This window comes from Argopecten irradians, chromosome 10 (genome assembly GCF_041381155.1).
Source record: "Argopecten irradians isolate NY chromosome 10, Ai_NY, whole genome shotgun sequence".
NCBI classification, from domain to species: Eukaryota; Metazoa; Mollusca; class Bivalvia; order Pectinida; family Pectinidae; genus Argopecten; species Argopecten irradians.
In genome coordinates, this window is record NC_091143.1 from 42,681,495 (window position 1) to 42,700,898 (window position 19,404).

The 19,404-nt window shown below is 38.2% G+C and overlaps 1 protein-coding gene across 1 annotated transcript in view; it reads right to left on the reverse strand.

Moving 5' to 3' along the window:
* Positions 1 to 771: 771 nt before the first annotated feature.
* The window catches only part of LOC138333963 (protein misato homolog 1-like), a 37,022-nt gene continuing 18,389 nt past the window's right edge, over positions 772 to 19,404 (reverse strand). Inside the window, exons 2-3 of the mRNA XM_069282690.1 lie at positions 2,870 to 2,987; positions 772 to 1,144 (exon numbers count right to left, since the gene is read on the reverse strand). Coding sequence (XP_069138791.1) covers positions 974 to 1,144; positions 2,870 to 2,944 — 246 coding nt within the window. The 5' untranslated portion in view covers positions 2,945 to 2,987 and the 3' untranslated portion in view covers positions 772 to 973. The remainder of the gene's footprint in view (positions 1,145 to 2,869; positions 2,988 to 19,404) is intronic.

Here is a 19,404-nt window from a genome sequence, read left to right on the forward strand (position 1 = left end):
CTATTGCCTATACCTAACATTGTCCTCCCTATTGCCTATACCTAACATTGTCCTCCCTATTGCCTATACCTAACATTGTCCTCCCTATTGCCTATGTCTAACATTGTCCTCCCTATTGCCTATACCTAACATTGTCCTCCCTATTGCCTATGTCTAACATTGTCTTCCCTATTGCTGATACCTAACATTGTCCTCCCTATTGCCTGTCTAACATTGTCCTCCCTATTGCCTATACCTAACATTGTCCTCCCTATTGCCGATACCTAACATTGTCCTCCCTATTGCCGATACCTAACATTGTCCTCCCTATTGCCTGTCTAACATTGTCCTCCCTATTGCCGATACCTAACATTGTCCTCCCTATTGCCGATACCTAACATTGTCCTCCCTATTGCCTGTCTAACATTGCCTTCCCTATTGCCGATACCTAACATTGTCCTCCCTATTGCCTGTCTAACATTGTCCTCCCTATTGCCGATACCTAACATTGTCCTCCCTATTGCCTATACCTAACATTGTCCTCCCTATTGCCTATACCTAACATTGTCCTCCCTATTGCCTATACCTAACATTGTCCTCCCTATTGCCGATACCTAATATTGTCCTAATATTGTCCTCCCTATTGCCTATGTCTAACATTGTCCTCCCTATTGCCTATACCTAACATTGTCCTCCCTATTGCCTATGTCTAACATTGTCCTCCCTATTGCCGATACCTAACATTGTCCTCCCTATTGCCTATACCTAACATTGTCCTCCCTATTGCCTATGTCTAACATTGTCCTCCCTATTGCCTATGTCTAACATTGTCCTCCCTATTGCCTATACCTAACATTGTCCTCCCTATTGCCGATACCTAACATTGTCCTCCCTATTGCCGATACCTAACATTGTCTTCCCTATGACGCCTCACACAAAAATTTGGTGAAATAATATGAAACATTGAGAAGCCAGTGAGACATGATATATCATCTTAACAAAACTTGAGTATAAAGTTGGTAATACTTACATCATCAGAAAGGTTGTTAGGAGTGAGAGCGAATGTGAAAATGCCCTTGGAGGAATATTCATCTTTTAGGTGCTGTAAAATACTTGAACCTACGCCACCAAACCCATTAAATGTGTCCAGTAAAACCTGAAAACCCTGAAATCAACAACAATTAATTGAAAGCCCTGAAATCAACAACAAATAATTGAAAGCCCTGAAATCAACAACAATTAATTGAAAGCCCTGAAATCAACAACAAATAATTGAAAGCCCTGAAATCAACAACAATTAAATTGAAAGCCCTGAAATCAACAACAAATAATTGAAAGCCCTGAAATCAACACCAATTAATTGAAAGCACTGAAATCAACACCAATTAATTGAAAGCACTGAAATCAACACCAATTAATTGAAAGCCCTGAAATCAACACCAATTAATTGAAAGCACTGAAATCAACACCAATTAATTGAAAGCACTGAAATCAACACCAATTAGTTATAAACACAAGAATCATCTTCATGTCATTCAAGATTATAAAGACTTGTACCTTGTGAGATTTCACGAATAGAGGGCTTATAATCAATTACATATATTTCCCTGAAAGGCTTTGTCCAAATTCCATTGAATCACTGCATGTTACTGCAAATAAGACACCTCCTGCAAATATAATAAGACCTTCCCAACTACTTTGGCAAATTTCCAGATTTTGGGGAGAGGTCTGAAAATAATAGCCCAACCTGTTTTACGGGAGGACGGATTTGATTCATGGAATAACTATAGATGTCACCAAAACGATTGTTTACCAAATGGTTTTTGTTTGTTTTACCAGACAAGAATTCCTGTAAGTGGATGTGTCGCCTGCACAGCATCAAAACAAGAGGCCCAGATGGCCTGCATCACTCACCTGTTTTTGTAATGCCAAGTAATGTTCTGAATACAAGTTCATTGTTTCCTTTCTGAAGGAATATAGAGATTTACCTGTAATTTCCCTATTGGAACCCATTCTTTATAAAATTTATACAAACTTTGTTCCCCTTCCCCAAAGGATGTTTCTGGCTAAATTTGGTAACATTCCATTCGAAATCATTACTCTATGAATAGTAGCAATTTAAAGGTTTTACCTCTATTTCCACTATTGGGCCCCGCCCCTCCTGCCCCCGGGTTCAGAGCCAAAAATTATACCAACTCTGTTCCCCTTCACCCCAGGATGTTTCTGGCCAAATTTGGTTACATTCCTTGCTGAATTCTATGACTAGTAGCCATTTAAAGGATTTACCCTATTTTCCCTATTGAGCCCCGCCCCTCCTGCCATCGAAGGGTCAGAGCAAAATTTATACAAACTCTGTTCCCCTTCCCCAAGGATGTTTCTGGCTAAATTTGACAATAACTTGTTATTTATTTCACTGTGAATACAAAAAATACCTGCTATGATGTTTCAGTGCTATTTCTACTTGCATTAATTTCTGAGATATAATCAAAATACTTCCCCGCATCGAGAACAATATCAATAAAACTCCCAAACACGGTCTGGTGTGAAAGTGTGAAAGAATGCCTTCAAAGAGATGCCATGTATACCATGCTACAAGCAACTGCATGTGGGCAAGTTGAAGTTTAATTACGATTAAGTGCTCATTTGGCCAAGACAAATGTACATAAATTCTTCTGTTTATGATCAAAATTGATACTTTAACGTGTGCAGTAATACAATAAGGAGAAATGTACGTCAATAGCTTTTCTCAAAACTACACCTACCGATAGATTCACTGGTTAACTAAAACAGAGAGAGGGGTTTGGTTGTGTCTTATTTGCGGTGAAATACAGTAATGTTTAATCTCTCCCATCCATATTAACTAAAATTTGGCCTGTAACATACTCCTTACCTGTAAGTGATCACATTCCTCTATAAAGAAGTGAAGTCTATCTTCAATGTCTATTCGCGTCTCATAATTTGACATCACTTCCTGTCCGCACCCATAGATATCAAATGGTTGTAGATCACTGTAATATTAAACGGTCAAGATACTTGTTGTAAGAAAAAATCCTTGATCACACTTTGTACAATTGTAGAAGCTCATGAGCCAACTAGAGCACAGCGCCTTGACAATAATCTTATACAGTGGAACTCGGTTAATACGAACTCGAAGGGACCGAGATAAAACTTCGAGTTATCCGAGTGTTCGAATTAAGCGAGTTCTCATGTCTACTGATGATATCTTTACTTGGTATGTCTAGACTAGTTCCATGTCGTAAAATGATGTGAACAAGAGAGATGTCAAAATTGCCGATGGTAGTTGCAAAATTATAACAATAAAACCGAGATATATATTTTGAAATGCTGTTCTACAGCACATTTATGAAAAAGAAAATCAGCATTTTCAGAGAACTCGTCCAAAAATCCCATTTCGAGTTATAAGAACATTTTATGTATGATTTTTGTCATTCGGACCCAAAATTTACTTCGTATTATCCGAGTTTTCCGAATTCACTCATGCAAAGTACGTACTTCGTATTAAGCCGCGTTGTCGAATTATCCGAGTTCGTATCAACCAAGTTCCACTGTATGTCCTAGTCCCTGGTAGTCTGTCTGGTAGATCAAAAGTACACTTACCACCAATAAATATGAAATCAAAGTGGCATGTGATTCAAGAAACTGAGACTGGAACAAGAGGCCCAGAGAGCCTATATCGCTCACCTGGTTTGTAATGCCAAGTAATGTTCTGAATACAGGTTCATTGTTTCTTTTCTTAAGGAATTCTAATATTAACCTCTAAATCCCCTATTGGGCCCCACCCCTCCTGCGTCCAGGGGGTCAGAGCCAAAATTTATACAAGTTCTGTTCCCCTTCTCCCAAGGGTGTTTATGGCCAAATTTGGTCACAATCCAAGCAAAACTCCAGGACAAGTAGCGATTTATAGGATTTACCTCTATTTCCCCTATTGGGCCCCACCCGTCCTGCCCCCGGGGGGGCCAGAGCAAAAATTTATACAAGATCTGTTCCCCTTCCAAAAAGGATGTTTGTGGCCAAATTTGGTTACATTCCATAAAGAACTCTATGACTAGTAGCGATTTAAAGGATTTACCTCAATTTCCCCTATTGGGCCCCGCCCCTCCTGCCCCCGGGGGATCAAAGCCAAAATTTATACAAGTTCTGTTCCCCTTCCAAAAAGGATGTTTGTGGCCAAATTTGGTTACATTCCATTCAGAACTCTATGACTAGTAGCGATTTAAAGGATTTACCTCTATTTCCCCTATTGGGCCCCGCCCGTCCTGCCCCCAGGGGATCAGAGCCAAAATTTATACAAGTTCTGTTCCCCTTCCCCCAAGGATGTTTGTGGCCAAATTTAGTTACAATCCATGGAGAACTCTATGACTAGTAGCAATTTAAAGGATTTACCTCTATTTCCCCTATTGGGCCCTGCCCCACCTGCCCCCAGGGGATCAGAGCCAAAATTTATACAAGTTCTGTTCCCCTTCCAAAAAGGATGTTTGTGGCCAATTTTGGTTACATTCCATTCAGAACTCTATGACTAGTAGCAATTAAAAGGATTTACCTCTATTTCCCCTATTGGGCCCCGCCCGTCCTGCCCCCAGGGGATCAGAGCCAAAATTTATACAAGTTCTGTTTCCCTTCCCCCAAGGATGTTTGTGGCCAAATTTAGTTACAATCCATGCAGAACTCTATGACTAGTAGCGATTTAAAGGAAATGTTGACGGACAGACGGATGCCGACGGACGACGGAAGCCGCGCCATGACATAAGCTCACCGGCCCTTCGGGCCAGGTGAGCTAAAAATATAAACTTTAGGTCACTACAATTATGTTAATGCGAATAGTCTGGCAAAGTAAGGCTTTGTATCGCTCACCTGAAAAGTAATGTTCGGAATACAGGATCATTGTTTCTTTTCTGAAGAAATATAAAGATTTATCTCAAATTTCCCTATTGGTACAAAGTCTGTTACCCTTCCCCAAGGATCAATATTTCTGGCCAAATTTCCATGCAGAACTCTATGACTAGTAGCAATTTAAAGGCTTTACCTCTTTCTCCCCTATTGGGCCCTGCCCCTCCTGCCCCCATGGGGTCAGAGCCAAAATTTATACAAACTCTTTTCCCCTTCCCCCAAGGATGTTTTTGGCCAAATTTGGTTTAATACCATAAAGAACTCTATGACTAGTAGCGATTTAAGGATTTACCTCTATTTCTTCTATTGGGTCCCGCCCCTCCAGCCCCCGGGGGGTCAGAGTGAAAATCTATACAAACTCTTTTCCCCTTCCCCCAAGGATGTTTTTGGCTGAATTTGGTTAAATACCATAAAAAGCTCTATGACTAATAGCGATTTAAAGAAAATGGTGTTAATATATCCAGTATAATTTCTTATGAAATTGAAAAATAAATTTCCCATCAAAATCGCTCTGTATGGGAAGAAATTAATATATATTAATGGAATCCTAATATGTCTTCCCGGCCGACTATCAGTGCAGTTAAATCTTAACGCATGCGAAACATCTCCGTAGTAAACAAAACATGGCTACTGCAGTTTTGAACCAAAAGGTTTCCACCAAAACAACTGACTCCCCTAAAATGCGAAAGGAAAGGCAATGGAGTAGCGACAATACCAACATACGACTCGGTAAACATTACGACGCATGGAGAGTGTTAATACAACTTGTTATAGTGAAGAGAACAGTTCAAACGAGCATGCAGATCCACAACACTACTGTACCTACTACCCGGTAGACAGTTCTACTCCCTGCTCAGCTGATAGTGAGTTTTATTTTATTTTGATTATTAAGTAATTATAGTCCCTAGCAATATTTTTTCATGAACGAGTGGTCACATATGGTCTCATGTTTCATACCTGTTCCCCAATCATGTAAAACATAAGCCTAGGGTAAATAGCGGTTCTTTCGTGTGGCCTCTTTAGGGGTAATGCCCTGTATATTTATATAAGAGATCCCAGAGGGATCTTGGCGCCCACCAAAGATTGATCTATGTCTGACAAATGAAAGAGGGATCTTTTCTCTGCTTTTCAAACTTACAATTCTTTTTTCTGCTTTTCAAACTTTAAACTATCAAAATCCAAGATGGTGGTCGCAAAATGCAATAGGCAGAACTAGGGTCCTAGAGGAATTAACATACATATGATATTTGAGAACAATCCCTTCAATACTTTCTGAGAAATAGCGGTAACAAACTTTAACTATCAAAATCCAAGATGGCCACCGGTCGGCCCATCTTGTTGACCGATCAGTCCCAAAATGCAATATGCACAACTGGGGTCCTAGGGAACCTACATATGAAATTTGAGAAAGATCCCTTCAGTGCTTTCTGAGAAATAGCGGTAACAAACTTTAACTATCAAAATCCAAGATGGCTACCTGGCGGCCATCTTGTTGACCGATCAGTCCCAAAATGCAATATGCACAACTGGGGTCCTAGGGGAACCTACATATGAAATTTGAGAAAGATCCCTTTAGTGCTTTTTGAGAAATAGCGGTAACAAACTTTAACTATCAAAATCCAAGATGGCTACCTGGCGGCCATCTTGTTGACTGATCAGTCCCAAAATGCAATATGCACTACTAGGGTCCTAGGGGAACCTACATATGAAATTTGAGAACAATCCCTTCAATACTTTCTGAGAAATAGCCGTAACAAACTTTAACTATCAAAATCCATGATGGCTGCTTGTCGGCCATCTTGTTGACCGATCAGTCCCAAAATGTAATATGCAGAACTAGGGTCCAAGAGGAACCTACATATGAAATTTGAGAACAATCTCTTCAATGCTTTCTGAGAAATAGCGGTAACAAACTTTAACTATCAAAATCCAAGATGGCGGCTGGTCGGCCATCTTGTTGACCGATCAGTCCCAAAATGCAATATGCACAACTAGGGTCCTACGGGAACCTACATATGAAATTTGAGAAAGATCCCTTCAATACTTTATGAGAAATAGCGGTAACAAACTTTAACTATCAAAATCCAAGATGGCTGCCTGGTGGCCATCCTGTTGACCGATCAGTCCGCAAAATACAATATGCACAACTAGGGTCCTAGGGGAACCTACATATGAAATTTGAGAAAGATCCCTTCAGTGCTTTCTGAGAAATAGCGGTAACAAACTTTAACTATCAAAATCCAAGATGGCTACCTGGCGGCCATCTTGTTGACCGATCAGTCCCAAAATGCAATATGCACTACTAGGGTCCTAGGGGAACCTACATATGAAATTTGAGAAAGATCCCTTCAGTACTTTCTGAGATTTAGCCGTAACAAACTTTAACTATCAAAATCCAAGATGGCGGCTGGTCGGCCATCTTGTTGACCGATCAGTCCCAAAATGCAATATGCACAACTAGGGTCCTAGGGGAACCTACATATGAAATTTGAGAAAGATCCCTTCAGTGCTTTCTGAGAAATAGCGGTAACAAACTTTAACTATCAAAATCCAAGATGGCTACCTGGCGGCCATCTTGTTGACCGATCAGTCCCAAAATGCAATATGCACTTCTAGGGTCCTAGGGGAACCTACATATGAAATTTGAGAAAGATCCCTTCAGTGCTTTCTGAGAATTAGCCGTAACAAACTTTAACTATCAAAATCCAAGATGGCGGCTGGTCGGCCATCTTGTTGACCGATCAGTCCCAAAATGCAATATGCACAACTAGGGTTCTAGGGGAACCTACATATGAAATTTGAGAAAGATCCCTTCAGTACTTTATGAGAAATAGCGGTAACAAACTTTAACTATCAAAATCCAAGATGGCTGCCTGGCGGCCATCTTGTTGACCGATCAGTCCCAAAATACAATATGCACAACTAGGGTCCTAGGGGAACCTACATATGAAATTTGAGAAAGATCCCTTCAGTACTTTTAGAGAAATAGCGGTAACAAGAATTGTTAACGGACGGACGGACGGACGGTAAGGGACGGACGGGAAGGACGGAAGGACGGACGGACGACGGACCACGGACGAAAGGCGATTTGAATAGCCCACCATCTGATGATGGTGGGCTAAAAATGTACCGTCGTAATGCATGTACAGTTAGAATGCAACCGCTAGTGCAATACCATGCTAAGATTTGTTTCAATTAATCTATAATATTATGCTACCGGTCAATTAATACACTTACGTGTGTATATTTATAGATATTTAATTTGTTAATCATAGTTCTGTATATGTTCTCACTGGTAACCCAAAATGTATTAATCTTGCCAAAACTTGTTAGAATAACGGCAGAATACTTAATTTTTAACAAGTTTCGGCAGAATTAACATATGTGCTTTTTTATTCATTGTTAACCCTTAATATTAGGACCAGAAAAATTAAGTATTCTGCCATTAAATTAAGTATTTTTCTGTCGGCTGTCGGCGCCGTAACGGCCGACTAACAAACCATCAGAGGCTATCAGTTACAAGTACCCACCTTTGTTTACGTGCACGACTATCTAATGCTACATAGTCGGGGTCAAACTTTTCCGATGCTACAGTGAAATTAACACATTCGGCGATAGAATTAAATATTTGGTAATTATCGAGCGGGCGCGCCGAGCCGTGACGGCCGAGTACACACGGCTTGCACAGGTAAACATTAGGTTTGTGGAACGGGCCAAGCTATCCAATTGTAGACTACCCCTGTGATATTTATGTTTACGTCATGCATGCACTAAAACTACTTTATTTTTCTCCAAATATACAGTTACGTGCTTTACTCTCGTCATTCTTGCTACCTGGCGAAACATGCATTTTCAACTTTTTTCAGGAGAGTTCCGATTCGAGCGGTAAAATATGAATTACTGTTTGTACTGATGTGAATTGTGTTGATACTAAATGCTGTCCGAGGTTCTCGTTTCAGATATCGTAAGACCAGAGAAGATCGAAGACAATACTAGGCTGACGTTATGATGCAAAACTTATCAGCTGTAGAAGATTAATCTTGAAATAAATGAAATTATACGACATAAGTTCATGTATTAATTTTCACCAATTTCCAATTCGTAAAGCTTGTCTACCCACCTTGTATACATGGCTTCGATATGCGATTTAATGCGTTTCTGTAGTTCTAGATCATTGATATTCAATTAATATAGTATACCTGAGGTTCTCGTTTCAGATATCATAGTGTAGGACAAGAGAAGATCGAAGGAAATACCAAACTGACGTCATCACTTGTGTTAACTGCTGAAAAGCTGAAGAGGACAATAAAATTGTTCACGTGTTGATTTTTTTTTTTTTTACATCCCTGAAAAACTTTGATATATTTTCCCTATAAATGGCGTTTTGTAACACCAATCACAGAGTTCCTTTGATGTGGTCACAGTTAACCTTCAACCCCTCACCGATCTGTCGACACCCGAATGCCAATCCCGGTGTAGGAGGGGGAAAACCCCTATCTCCACCAAGATCCAGAATACCATCAATGCCTCTCTACAAGTGTTTACACTTTCAACGAGGCCGCCATCAGCGAAGTATCAGCGAAGTAATCCCACTTGAAACTTCCAACGATTAACAATGGATTTCATCAGACCCATATCACGCTTGCGCGTAATTGCGTAAGAAATCAATCTGATCATCAAATCCATTACAACATCTGTCAGTCTGATCTAGACTATGTTCTTAATTTGATCAGTTATTAAAATAGTGATACCTCTGCAAACTTTGCATTTTATTACTGCTTATCCATACAAAAAAGTCATCAAGTTACAGATAACATATATACAAGTATTATTTATAAGTATCATATTTTAATATTAATGAATTAAGTGTATATTTTAATCAGTGCCGCCTATGAACAATACCTTTTAGAAAACAATTAGGTGCGTAATTAAATGCTCGACATATCATTGAGTAATACAAAGATTTTATACTATACAGTTGAGGTCTGGTGATTTTTATGAACTTATTAATCAGTATCAGTTTCTAAAAATATCAAAGAATATCTGCATCCTCGACTCACTCATGTCACACAAATGCCACCGCCCCATGTATACAGACCGCACACACCCCTCTCCGTCATGAAATAACCATCCACCCAGCGTGAACCATGACAACCTTTCTGTTCCTGTCAAACTTATCAGTACTGGTCATCACGTGTGCAGCCACGCGTAAACTGTAATATGTGTGTGTTTTATTTCAGTGACTGCGAACCAAATCGAGTTACCAACAGAATTTAACAACTTTTCATTTCAAAATACAAGTCAACGTATTATGAAACATTTTATATAAAGACTAAATGGTAATATTTCAAAATAAAAAAATAAAAAGTTTCACATTTTAATATACGACTTTTCAGGACACGCACGTCCTTGTTTATCACTACTTTAAACCCAGATATATATGAAAGATTTTAACAGATTAAAAAGAATCTATAATTACACTTTTTGGTTTTTGAGTCGTACGACGATGTTTTCCGATAAGTATTAAATAAAATAAACAGTATTGTATAATATTAGCACACAGTTGTGTAGTCGAACTTATGGTACATGTGTACTTATGGTACATGTTCTTCGACTACTATCCTCTGAGTTGCAGTGACATGGATTAATTACAAATGAGAGTACCCGTAGACTGGTTAGATAAGTCTGTTAATCAAAAGCACGACAGGTGGGCTTTCCCCATGTTTTCGTGAGGTATGACCCCATTGTCTTGGTCACGCTAGAACCCCGCGGCGATCTACATGTCAAGCCACGCAACCGTATTAGTTCTCAAGTAACTTTCTGAGTACGACTTTGCCAATTTTCGTTATGGCTTCGTTGGAATGGCCACGCGTGTGATTTGCAGAGTTGCCGCTGGCGGTTAATCGCCAACCTTTGTCCATGGCCCGTAAACATGAGGTTAAAAGAGAAATTTTAGTGATAGATTGGATTAAATATCCCTCTTGCTAAATAACATTTTTGTGATATATCGATTTTCATTTTTTATATTATATATATATACACAATTAACCAGGCAATTCACGGTAAAAATATGTATAACCAGAAATATAGTTCCATAAAAGCACACGATACAATATAAGACGTAACGCAATAAGTCGGTGGATTTTATGGAGAGTACAGAAATTTGTAAAGTGAGCTTGACCAAAAGACATAACGGCCGAGTATAAAATAATATGTATCATTACTGGGTTTGCGCTGGTGTTCCATAAATGAGGTCTTCAGATTGAATGGGGTCCTTTTTATACATCCTTGATATACAAAGTTCATCTGTTCATTTTTTTTATTTCAAGTTTTATACAATCTTTGATCAATCTAAATGATTCAACCTGCAGGCCGATTATAAACAATCAGGTAAAAAGTGGTTGCAAAAGCATTTAGTGTTTCATGTACATCGACAAAACACACCAAATTAATGAGAATAATTAAAACAGATGACATGGATCGTTTAGCTGTACTTTTTTTTTGTAGATTTACAACTTTATCCTTGCGTGTTCAATCGATACAATCCATAAATATCTTCATGCGCGCTAAAATTCCTTCCACGGTAAAACAAATTGTGAGTCCATATTCGTCATATCTTCTAGGTCCAAAATCTGCTGCATAAAGTCCATGAATACATTATTGTTTTTGTCAAAACTGCATACTACTTTTAAAATAACTGCTCCGTTAAATCAGTATCGTTTAGTACAGTAGTTGAGTGATGACATGCTGTGAGAACACGTAGACGACATTACATCTTTTGTTTATCCGTACAATTAATTGAATAGAAGTCTACAAATAAAATTACAATTCAAGATAACCTGACTGGCTATAATGTTTAAAATTGTCTGAAAAATGAACATTATTCTTTATGAAAAATGCCACCGTGCCTCATGGGCTATGTCATGAATACTATTACCCAATCACATAACAAGCGTACCTTGATAGGTATTAATTGACTCCGCCCCTTGTCATCACTTCTCTCACTGAATCTTGACAGCCACCCGACTTCAGTAACAAGACCTGGGGGCCCAGTTGGGGGTCGTTTTTTTTCTGTGGGCTTAGTCGTCTATCTTCATAATTTTGAAGGGGGACTTCTAACACGACCATGAAGATTTGTCTCGTACTGTTTTAGAGCTAATATTTCGTGATGACATAGTGACCTTGATGATGCAACATATCGATTTGATGTGGTCCAAAGCTAGCTCGTGGAGTGACCGCATTTGTGTTAGGTACTTGAACACAACTAGAAGTGACTGGTTAGCTTGACAAATTTGGACGTGTATATACTAACCTAAGTAAAAGTAAGACGGTAACCCTCGCACCCATAAGCTACATCAAAGGCTGCGCCGCCGGATATCAAAGGAAAATCAGTCATCGCCCAACGTCACAGTCCGTGCACAAAGACAAAAGCTCCTGCGCCGTACTTGCCCAAAACCAGATACATATACATATACATATATGTTTCTGCCAAAACCCAGTGTGACTTATCCACCTCATATACGTCCTTGCCACAACCAATCGAAAAATTATCAACTTAGGTGAAATCAAGGAACAGAATATCAATCTAATACAAACTAATCAAGATAAAGAGACAGAAACTTCTAAATCACAGAACGAAGCCATGTATACAAGGTGGGTAGACAAGCTTTACAAATTGGAAATTGGTAAAAATTAAAACATGAACTTATGTTGTATAATTTCATTTATTTCAAGATTAATCCTCTTCAGCTGATAAATTTTGCATCATAACGTACAGCCTGGTATTTTCTTCGATCTTCTTCTCTGGTCTTACGATATCTGAAACAAGAACCTCGGACAGCATTTAATTAGTATCAACACAATTCACATCAGTACAAACAGTAATTCATATTTTACCGCTCGTGTCGGAACTCTCCTGAAAAAAAGGTTGAAAAATGTATGTTTCGCCAGGTAGCAAGAATGACGAGAGTAAAGCAAGTAACTGTATATTTGGAGAAAAATAAAGTAGTTTTTTTGCATGCATGACGTAAACATAAATATCACAGGGGTAGTCTACAATTGGGATAGCTTGGCCCGTTCCACAAACCTAATGTTTACCTGTGCAAGCCGTGTGTACTCGGCCGTCACAGATAATCTGTTAATCTTCGCGCAGAAAGTATTAATATAACCGACGAAATATTCAATTCTATCGCCGAATGTGTTAATTTCAATGTAGCATCGGAAAATTTTGACCCCGACTATGTAGCATTAGATAGCCGTGCACGTAAACAAAGGTGGGTACTTGTAACTGATAGCCTCTGATGGTTTGTTAATCGGCTGTCACGGCGCCGACAGCCGACAGAAAAATACTTAATTTAACGGCAGAATACTTAATTTTTCTGATCGAATTGGAATTCTAAGGAAAAGTCCTAATATTAAGGGTTAACACTGAATAAAAAAGCACATATGTTAATTCTGCCGAAACTTGTTAAAAATTAAGTATTCTGCCATTATTCTAACAAGCTTCGGCAAGATTAATACATTTTGGGTTACCGGTGTTCTGGTCTACACAAACATAATCATTATTGTATGTAGGATTTAGGTGAATTGGTAAAATGATATTGTCTATGTTCTGGTATACACATACATGTATGTGGGTTTTAGCTTGTTCTTAAGATATATTTTGGAGGACACATACAGTATTATTTCTCGTCATAATGAATAAATAGTGTTGCTATTTTTATTACAACTGTACCTGGTTCATGTATACATGTACATTGTATATGACAGACTTCACAGAGATGAAATGTACTGCAGCCATGTATCATTTATAATTATTCTGATTTTTGTTGGAACTAAATAATTAATTTAGTATCTTTGTCGAAACAATATTTGATTCTATCAAATGCATCAGTGAGACATTCACAACTTGTAAAATGTTTTATCTTAAACAAGAGGCCCAGAAGGCCTGTATCACTCACCTGGTTTGTAATGCCAAGTAATGTTCTGAATACAGGTTCATTGTTTCTTTTCTGATGAAATTTGAATATTTACCTCTAAATCCCCTATTGGGCCCCGCTCCTCCTGTCCCTGGGGGTCAGAACTAAAATTTATACAAGTTCTGTTCTCCCAAAGATGAGGCCAACTTTGCATGGTTACAATCAATGCAGAACTCTAGGACAAGTAGCGATTTATAGGATTTACCTCTATTTCCCTATTTGGCCCCGCCCCTCCTGCCCCCAGGAGGTCAGACCCAAAATTTATACAAGTTCTGTTCCCCTTCCCCCAAGGACGTTTGTGGCCAAATTTGGTTACAATCCATGCAGAACTCTAGGACAAGTAGTGATTTATAGGATTTACCTCTATTTCCCCTAATGGGTCCCACCCCTCCTGCCCCCAGAGGGTCAGAGCCAAAATTTATACAAGTTCTGTTCCCCTTCCTGCAAGGATGTTTGTGGCCAAATCTGGTTACAATCCATGTAGAACTCTATGACTAGTAGCGATTTAAATGAAATGTTGACGGACAGACGACGCGCCATGACAAGCTCACCTGCCTTTTGTGCCAGGTGAGCTAAACAAGAGGCCCAGAGGGCCTGTATCGCTCACCTGGTTTGTTATGCCAAGTAATGTTCTGAATACAGGTTCATTGTTTCTTTTCTGAAGGAATTTAATATTAACCTCTAAATCCTCTATTGGGCCCCACCCCTTCTGCCCCCAGGGGGTCAGAGCCAAAATTTATACAAGTTCTGTCCCCCTCCCCCAAGGATGTTTGTGGCCAAATTTGGTTACAATCCATGCAGAACTCTAGGACAAGTAGTGACTTATAGGATTTACCTCTATTTCCCCTATTGCGCCCAACCCTCCTGCCCCTGGGGAACCAGAGCCAAAATTTATACAAGTTCTGTTCCCCTACCCCCAAGGATGTTTATGGCCAAATTTGGTTACAATCCATGTAGAACTCTATGACAAGTAGCGCCGATTTAAAGGATTTACCTCTATTTCCCCTATTGGGCCCCACCCCTCCTGCCCCTGGGGGATCAGAGCAAAAATTTATACAAGTTCTGTCCCCCTTCCCCCAAGGATGTTTGTGGCCAAATTTGGTTACAATCCATGCAGAATTCTAGGACAAGTAGTGACTTATAGGATTTACCTCTATTTCCCCTATTGGGCCCCGCCCCTCCTGCCCCCGGGGGTCAGAGCCAAAATTTATACAAGTTCTGTTCCCCTTCCCCCAAGGATGTTTGTGGCCAAATTTGGTTACAATCCATGCAGATCTCTAGGACAAGTAGCGATTTATAGGATTTACCTCTATTTCCCCTATTGGGCCCCGCCCCTCCTGCCCCTGGAGGGTCAGAGCAAAAATTTATACAAGTTCTGATCCCCTTCCCCCAAGGATGTTTATGGCCAAATTTGGTTACAATCCATGCAGAACTCTATGACTAGTAGCGATTTAAAGGATTTACCTCTATTTCCCCTATTGGGCCCCGCCCCTCCTGCCCCTGGGGGATCAGAGCCAAAATTTATACAAGTTCTGTCCCCCTTCCCCCAAGGATGTTTGTGGCCAAATTTGGTTACATTCTATTCAGAACTCTATGACTAGTAGCGATTTAAAAGATTTACCTCTTTCCCCTATTGGGCCCCGCCCCTCCTGCCTCTGGGAGATTGAGCCAAAATTTATGCAAGTTATGTTCCCCTTCCTCCAAGGATGTTTGTGGCCAAAGGAGTAGATATGATAGGACCAGTATTTGGCCTTAATTTTTCAGGCCGAAAAATATTAACTCTGAACCACATCAATTTCACATCAATAAATACTCTCATACATGCCATTCATCAAAATATAACTTTTTATAACCATGTACACGATGTGCTCCACCTATGACGTCATCAAATTGATGATTTTCCTCTTCTCGCTAGATTTTGCTAGAATTTCATCATCTTTAGGTTAGAAAAGGCTTGAAATGGATTTTGCCGCCACCTTGGAGCAACTTTATATTTTGCATGGATATGCGTAAATACATGGTATACAACGTGTGAAAATCTCTTTCTGCTCCACGAAGGCGGCCACATTCATTTTTAGAGAAAACCACTAAAAAAGTATGATTTTTCGAGGATTTTTGTGAAAAATGGCGGGAAACAGCATGTTGATGACGTCATAGTGAACATAATTGGCACATGCGGGATATTTTCGGGATGTAATGTGTTAGCAAATGTATTTCACTGTTATATGGCAAAATATGCTGTTCTTTACTGGAGAATTAATTTTGCGGCCATATTCGAGTCTTAACGTACCATCTCCTTTGGTTACAATCCATGCAGAACTCTAGGACAAGTAGCGATTTATAGGATTTACCTCTATTTCCTCTATTGGGCCCCGCCCCTCTTGCCCCCAGGGGGTCAGAGACAAAATATATACCAGTTCTGTTCCCCCTCCCCCAAGGATGTTTGTGGCCAAATTTGGTTACAATCCATGCAGAACTCTATGACTAGTAGCGGTTTAAAGGAAATGTTGACGGACGGACGGACGGACGGACGACGGACGGACGGACGGACGGACGATGGACGCCGCGCCATGACATAAGCTCACCGGCCCTTGTGAGCTAAAAAACCTGTAAATGAACCTACATTCATTCATTTACATATATTTGAAATTGATCATTTCAATTTTAGTTATATACAACAGATATAAAAATTTGTTGGATCTTTTTTTTCAGGCACCATGCATGTAAGTGACATGAATACAGAAAGTTCATCCTTTGGACCTGTATACAAGTGTATGTATATATATACAGCTGTATACATATAATTAAATACATATACATATAATTAGCATCATGAAGACTCACAAATGTTGATTTGAGTGCTCTTGAAAGTAAACTTTACCAATATGGACCTAGAAGATCATGAACATTTAAACAGTTTATCAAATGTTCCTTACAACTGGAATCATTAAATAAAATTATGATGGAATAATTTTTCATTGTTTAACTTTGTATAATTTGTTTATATTAGTCCTCAAGATCCAGTGATTATAATTCTTGCATCCACATGCCTGCCCATTTGTTTGTCAGGGCTTGTGAGATAGCTTTTCAATTACTTTTAAAATATAAGGAAATATATTTTACATGTGACAATACAGATACCCAGGTCTTAGGATTTCTAAATTCTACTTTACAAGAGAGTAGACTTAACATATAAATAAAACCATAAAACTAGCAAGTTATCTGAAATATTACAAATCTTTTTGTCTGAACCAAATTTCTTAAAGGATTTGCAGCCAAAATTTTTTTTGGATAATACGTCAGAATATTGCTTTGGATGAATGAAAAATTAAGTCCCACCCAACGAATCGCCTAGCTTTTAGCGCTATCGGTTGGTTTTGGTCGTGATTTACGGGTAGTGTCGACTACGGTTCAGAGATAATGAGCTAGGCGGTCACGTGGTCTTGTGATGTCAGAGTAGTCCGCGGCTACACAAGGTAAGCCTAGTAATATACATCTATACAGCACATACACGTATACGTTAGATCTACAATTTGAGTTTTTCGAGTAAATGGTTATTCTAGCTTTATGATGTATATATTTTCAGTTTCAAAACATTTCATTTACACAATTTCAAACATTCAAACAAGCATATGCTTCTAGATTAGATATCAGTCCAATTTGATAGCGATATCAAAATGATGTTCGGATCAGTCTGGACTGAGATTTAGATAGCATATTGTGTACATTTCTGGGTAATAAAAAAACCCCAGTATAATGTAACACTATCTTTTTACGAGTAAAATCCCCAAATTTAGCATGAATATATCTAGAATCTGTGTTTTTATTTCAAACTTCTGCCATAACGATGCAAACACGGCACAGTTTTTTATTAAAAATAAAATTTGGACGGTTATCAGTTATATGATATTGGAGTAACAGTACCGATCTAATACCGAAATAATATGTATATCTATATTGTTGCCTTTGAAACTTTATCCATAACGTTTACTAAAAAGCAGAAATACATCAATGATATTTCTTATATATGTTTCTAAATTGCAGTATAAGTGTAAATTTAAATTCATTATTTCAGAATTATACTAAATCCTTAAAATAGTATATTCATTGTCGATCCTTTTGTATATCATACCGAGATTTAATAGTATAATAAATGAACATTTATCTTATAATCCAAAAAGTAAGTGTTCAAATGAAAAATGAAATTACTTGTATACAGACATTATAAATAGATACATTATGTATATCTTGTACCTTTTAAAAATATACTTAGTGATATTTGAATAAGTATATTTAGTGTGGTAATGCTGTAACCCTTCTTGTATGACTATACATGCAGATTCAAAACGGTGAAAATACATGTTTAGATTTTTTACTAATACCTTAGAAATTACGGAAGATTGCTATATACCACGATTCCGTAATTACAGTACTAGACTGGAATAATTTTTAAGATTAAATCTTTAGTTGAAATAGATCTTAGAACCATTTTTGTTTCTGAATAAGTCAACTTCCACTATTGTTTTATCTGTGTACGACATATATATATTCCTAGGTATGATCAGGGATATTTTATTTCCATTTGCTTTTATATCTTCATTCTAAAAATGGAGGTGACAATAAAAACCCTAGAGCATAGATGTACGGGGTTTCCATAATTCAAATCACAATCCAATTAACGGATGTCCTAACCTGATTGACAGTAAGACAATAGCAAATACCCGAAATAGTCTACCGAATAGCAAATTGCCCGCGGCCAGGTAATTACAGGTGAGTTCGATGAATGGCGTTTTGTGTACAGGTAAACAACATCCTGGTCCGGGTATTACATAACCATCAAACCAAAGGCATGGCTAATTATATATCTATATCAATTCAATTCATTTTATTCCGTGGACCTTATGGTCCATAAGTACAAATTACATCATGTATAATATACAATTGATATAACAAAAGAGATGGAGAGTGATTTATATAATAGATAATAAAGTTCCAGTCAAATATCTCAACTTTTTAACTTTTCAGACCTTTTCTTAAAAGCAAAATGAATGAATTTACCAGTATTTTGTAATTCTTTAACGTTGTTAACGCTTAATAATTTAACTAATTTAAAAACACTTGGTCTTCTGTAATAATATTTCTTAATATACTTTTCACTCTAAATCAACATAAAATGGACATTGTAATAGAAAGTGATATTCATCTTCAAGTTCATTTAAATCACAACATGTACACAATCTATTCTCTCGTGGGATATTTTGTTTTCTACCCTTTTCAATATTCAGATTGTGTGCCGAAATTCTTATTTTGGTTATACATTTTTTATATACAGTGTCAATAGGCTTTCTTAAAGATGCTCCACCGCCGACAAAGCATAAATGATATTCCTCAGTTGAACAATAATTGGTGTTATATCGTGTATACATATGTCTAATTAACACAAAAAATGATATAAAATAATTTATTTCGCCTTTAGTGCATGCGCAATCAGTACTTCCTTCCATATAGGATATAGTGACACAGAATTTTTTCGGGATGC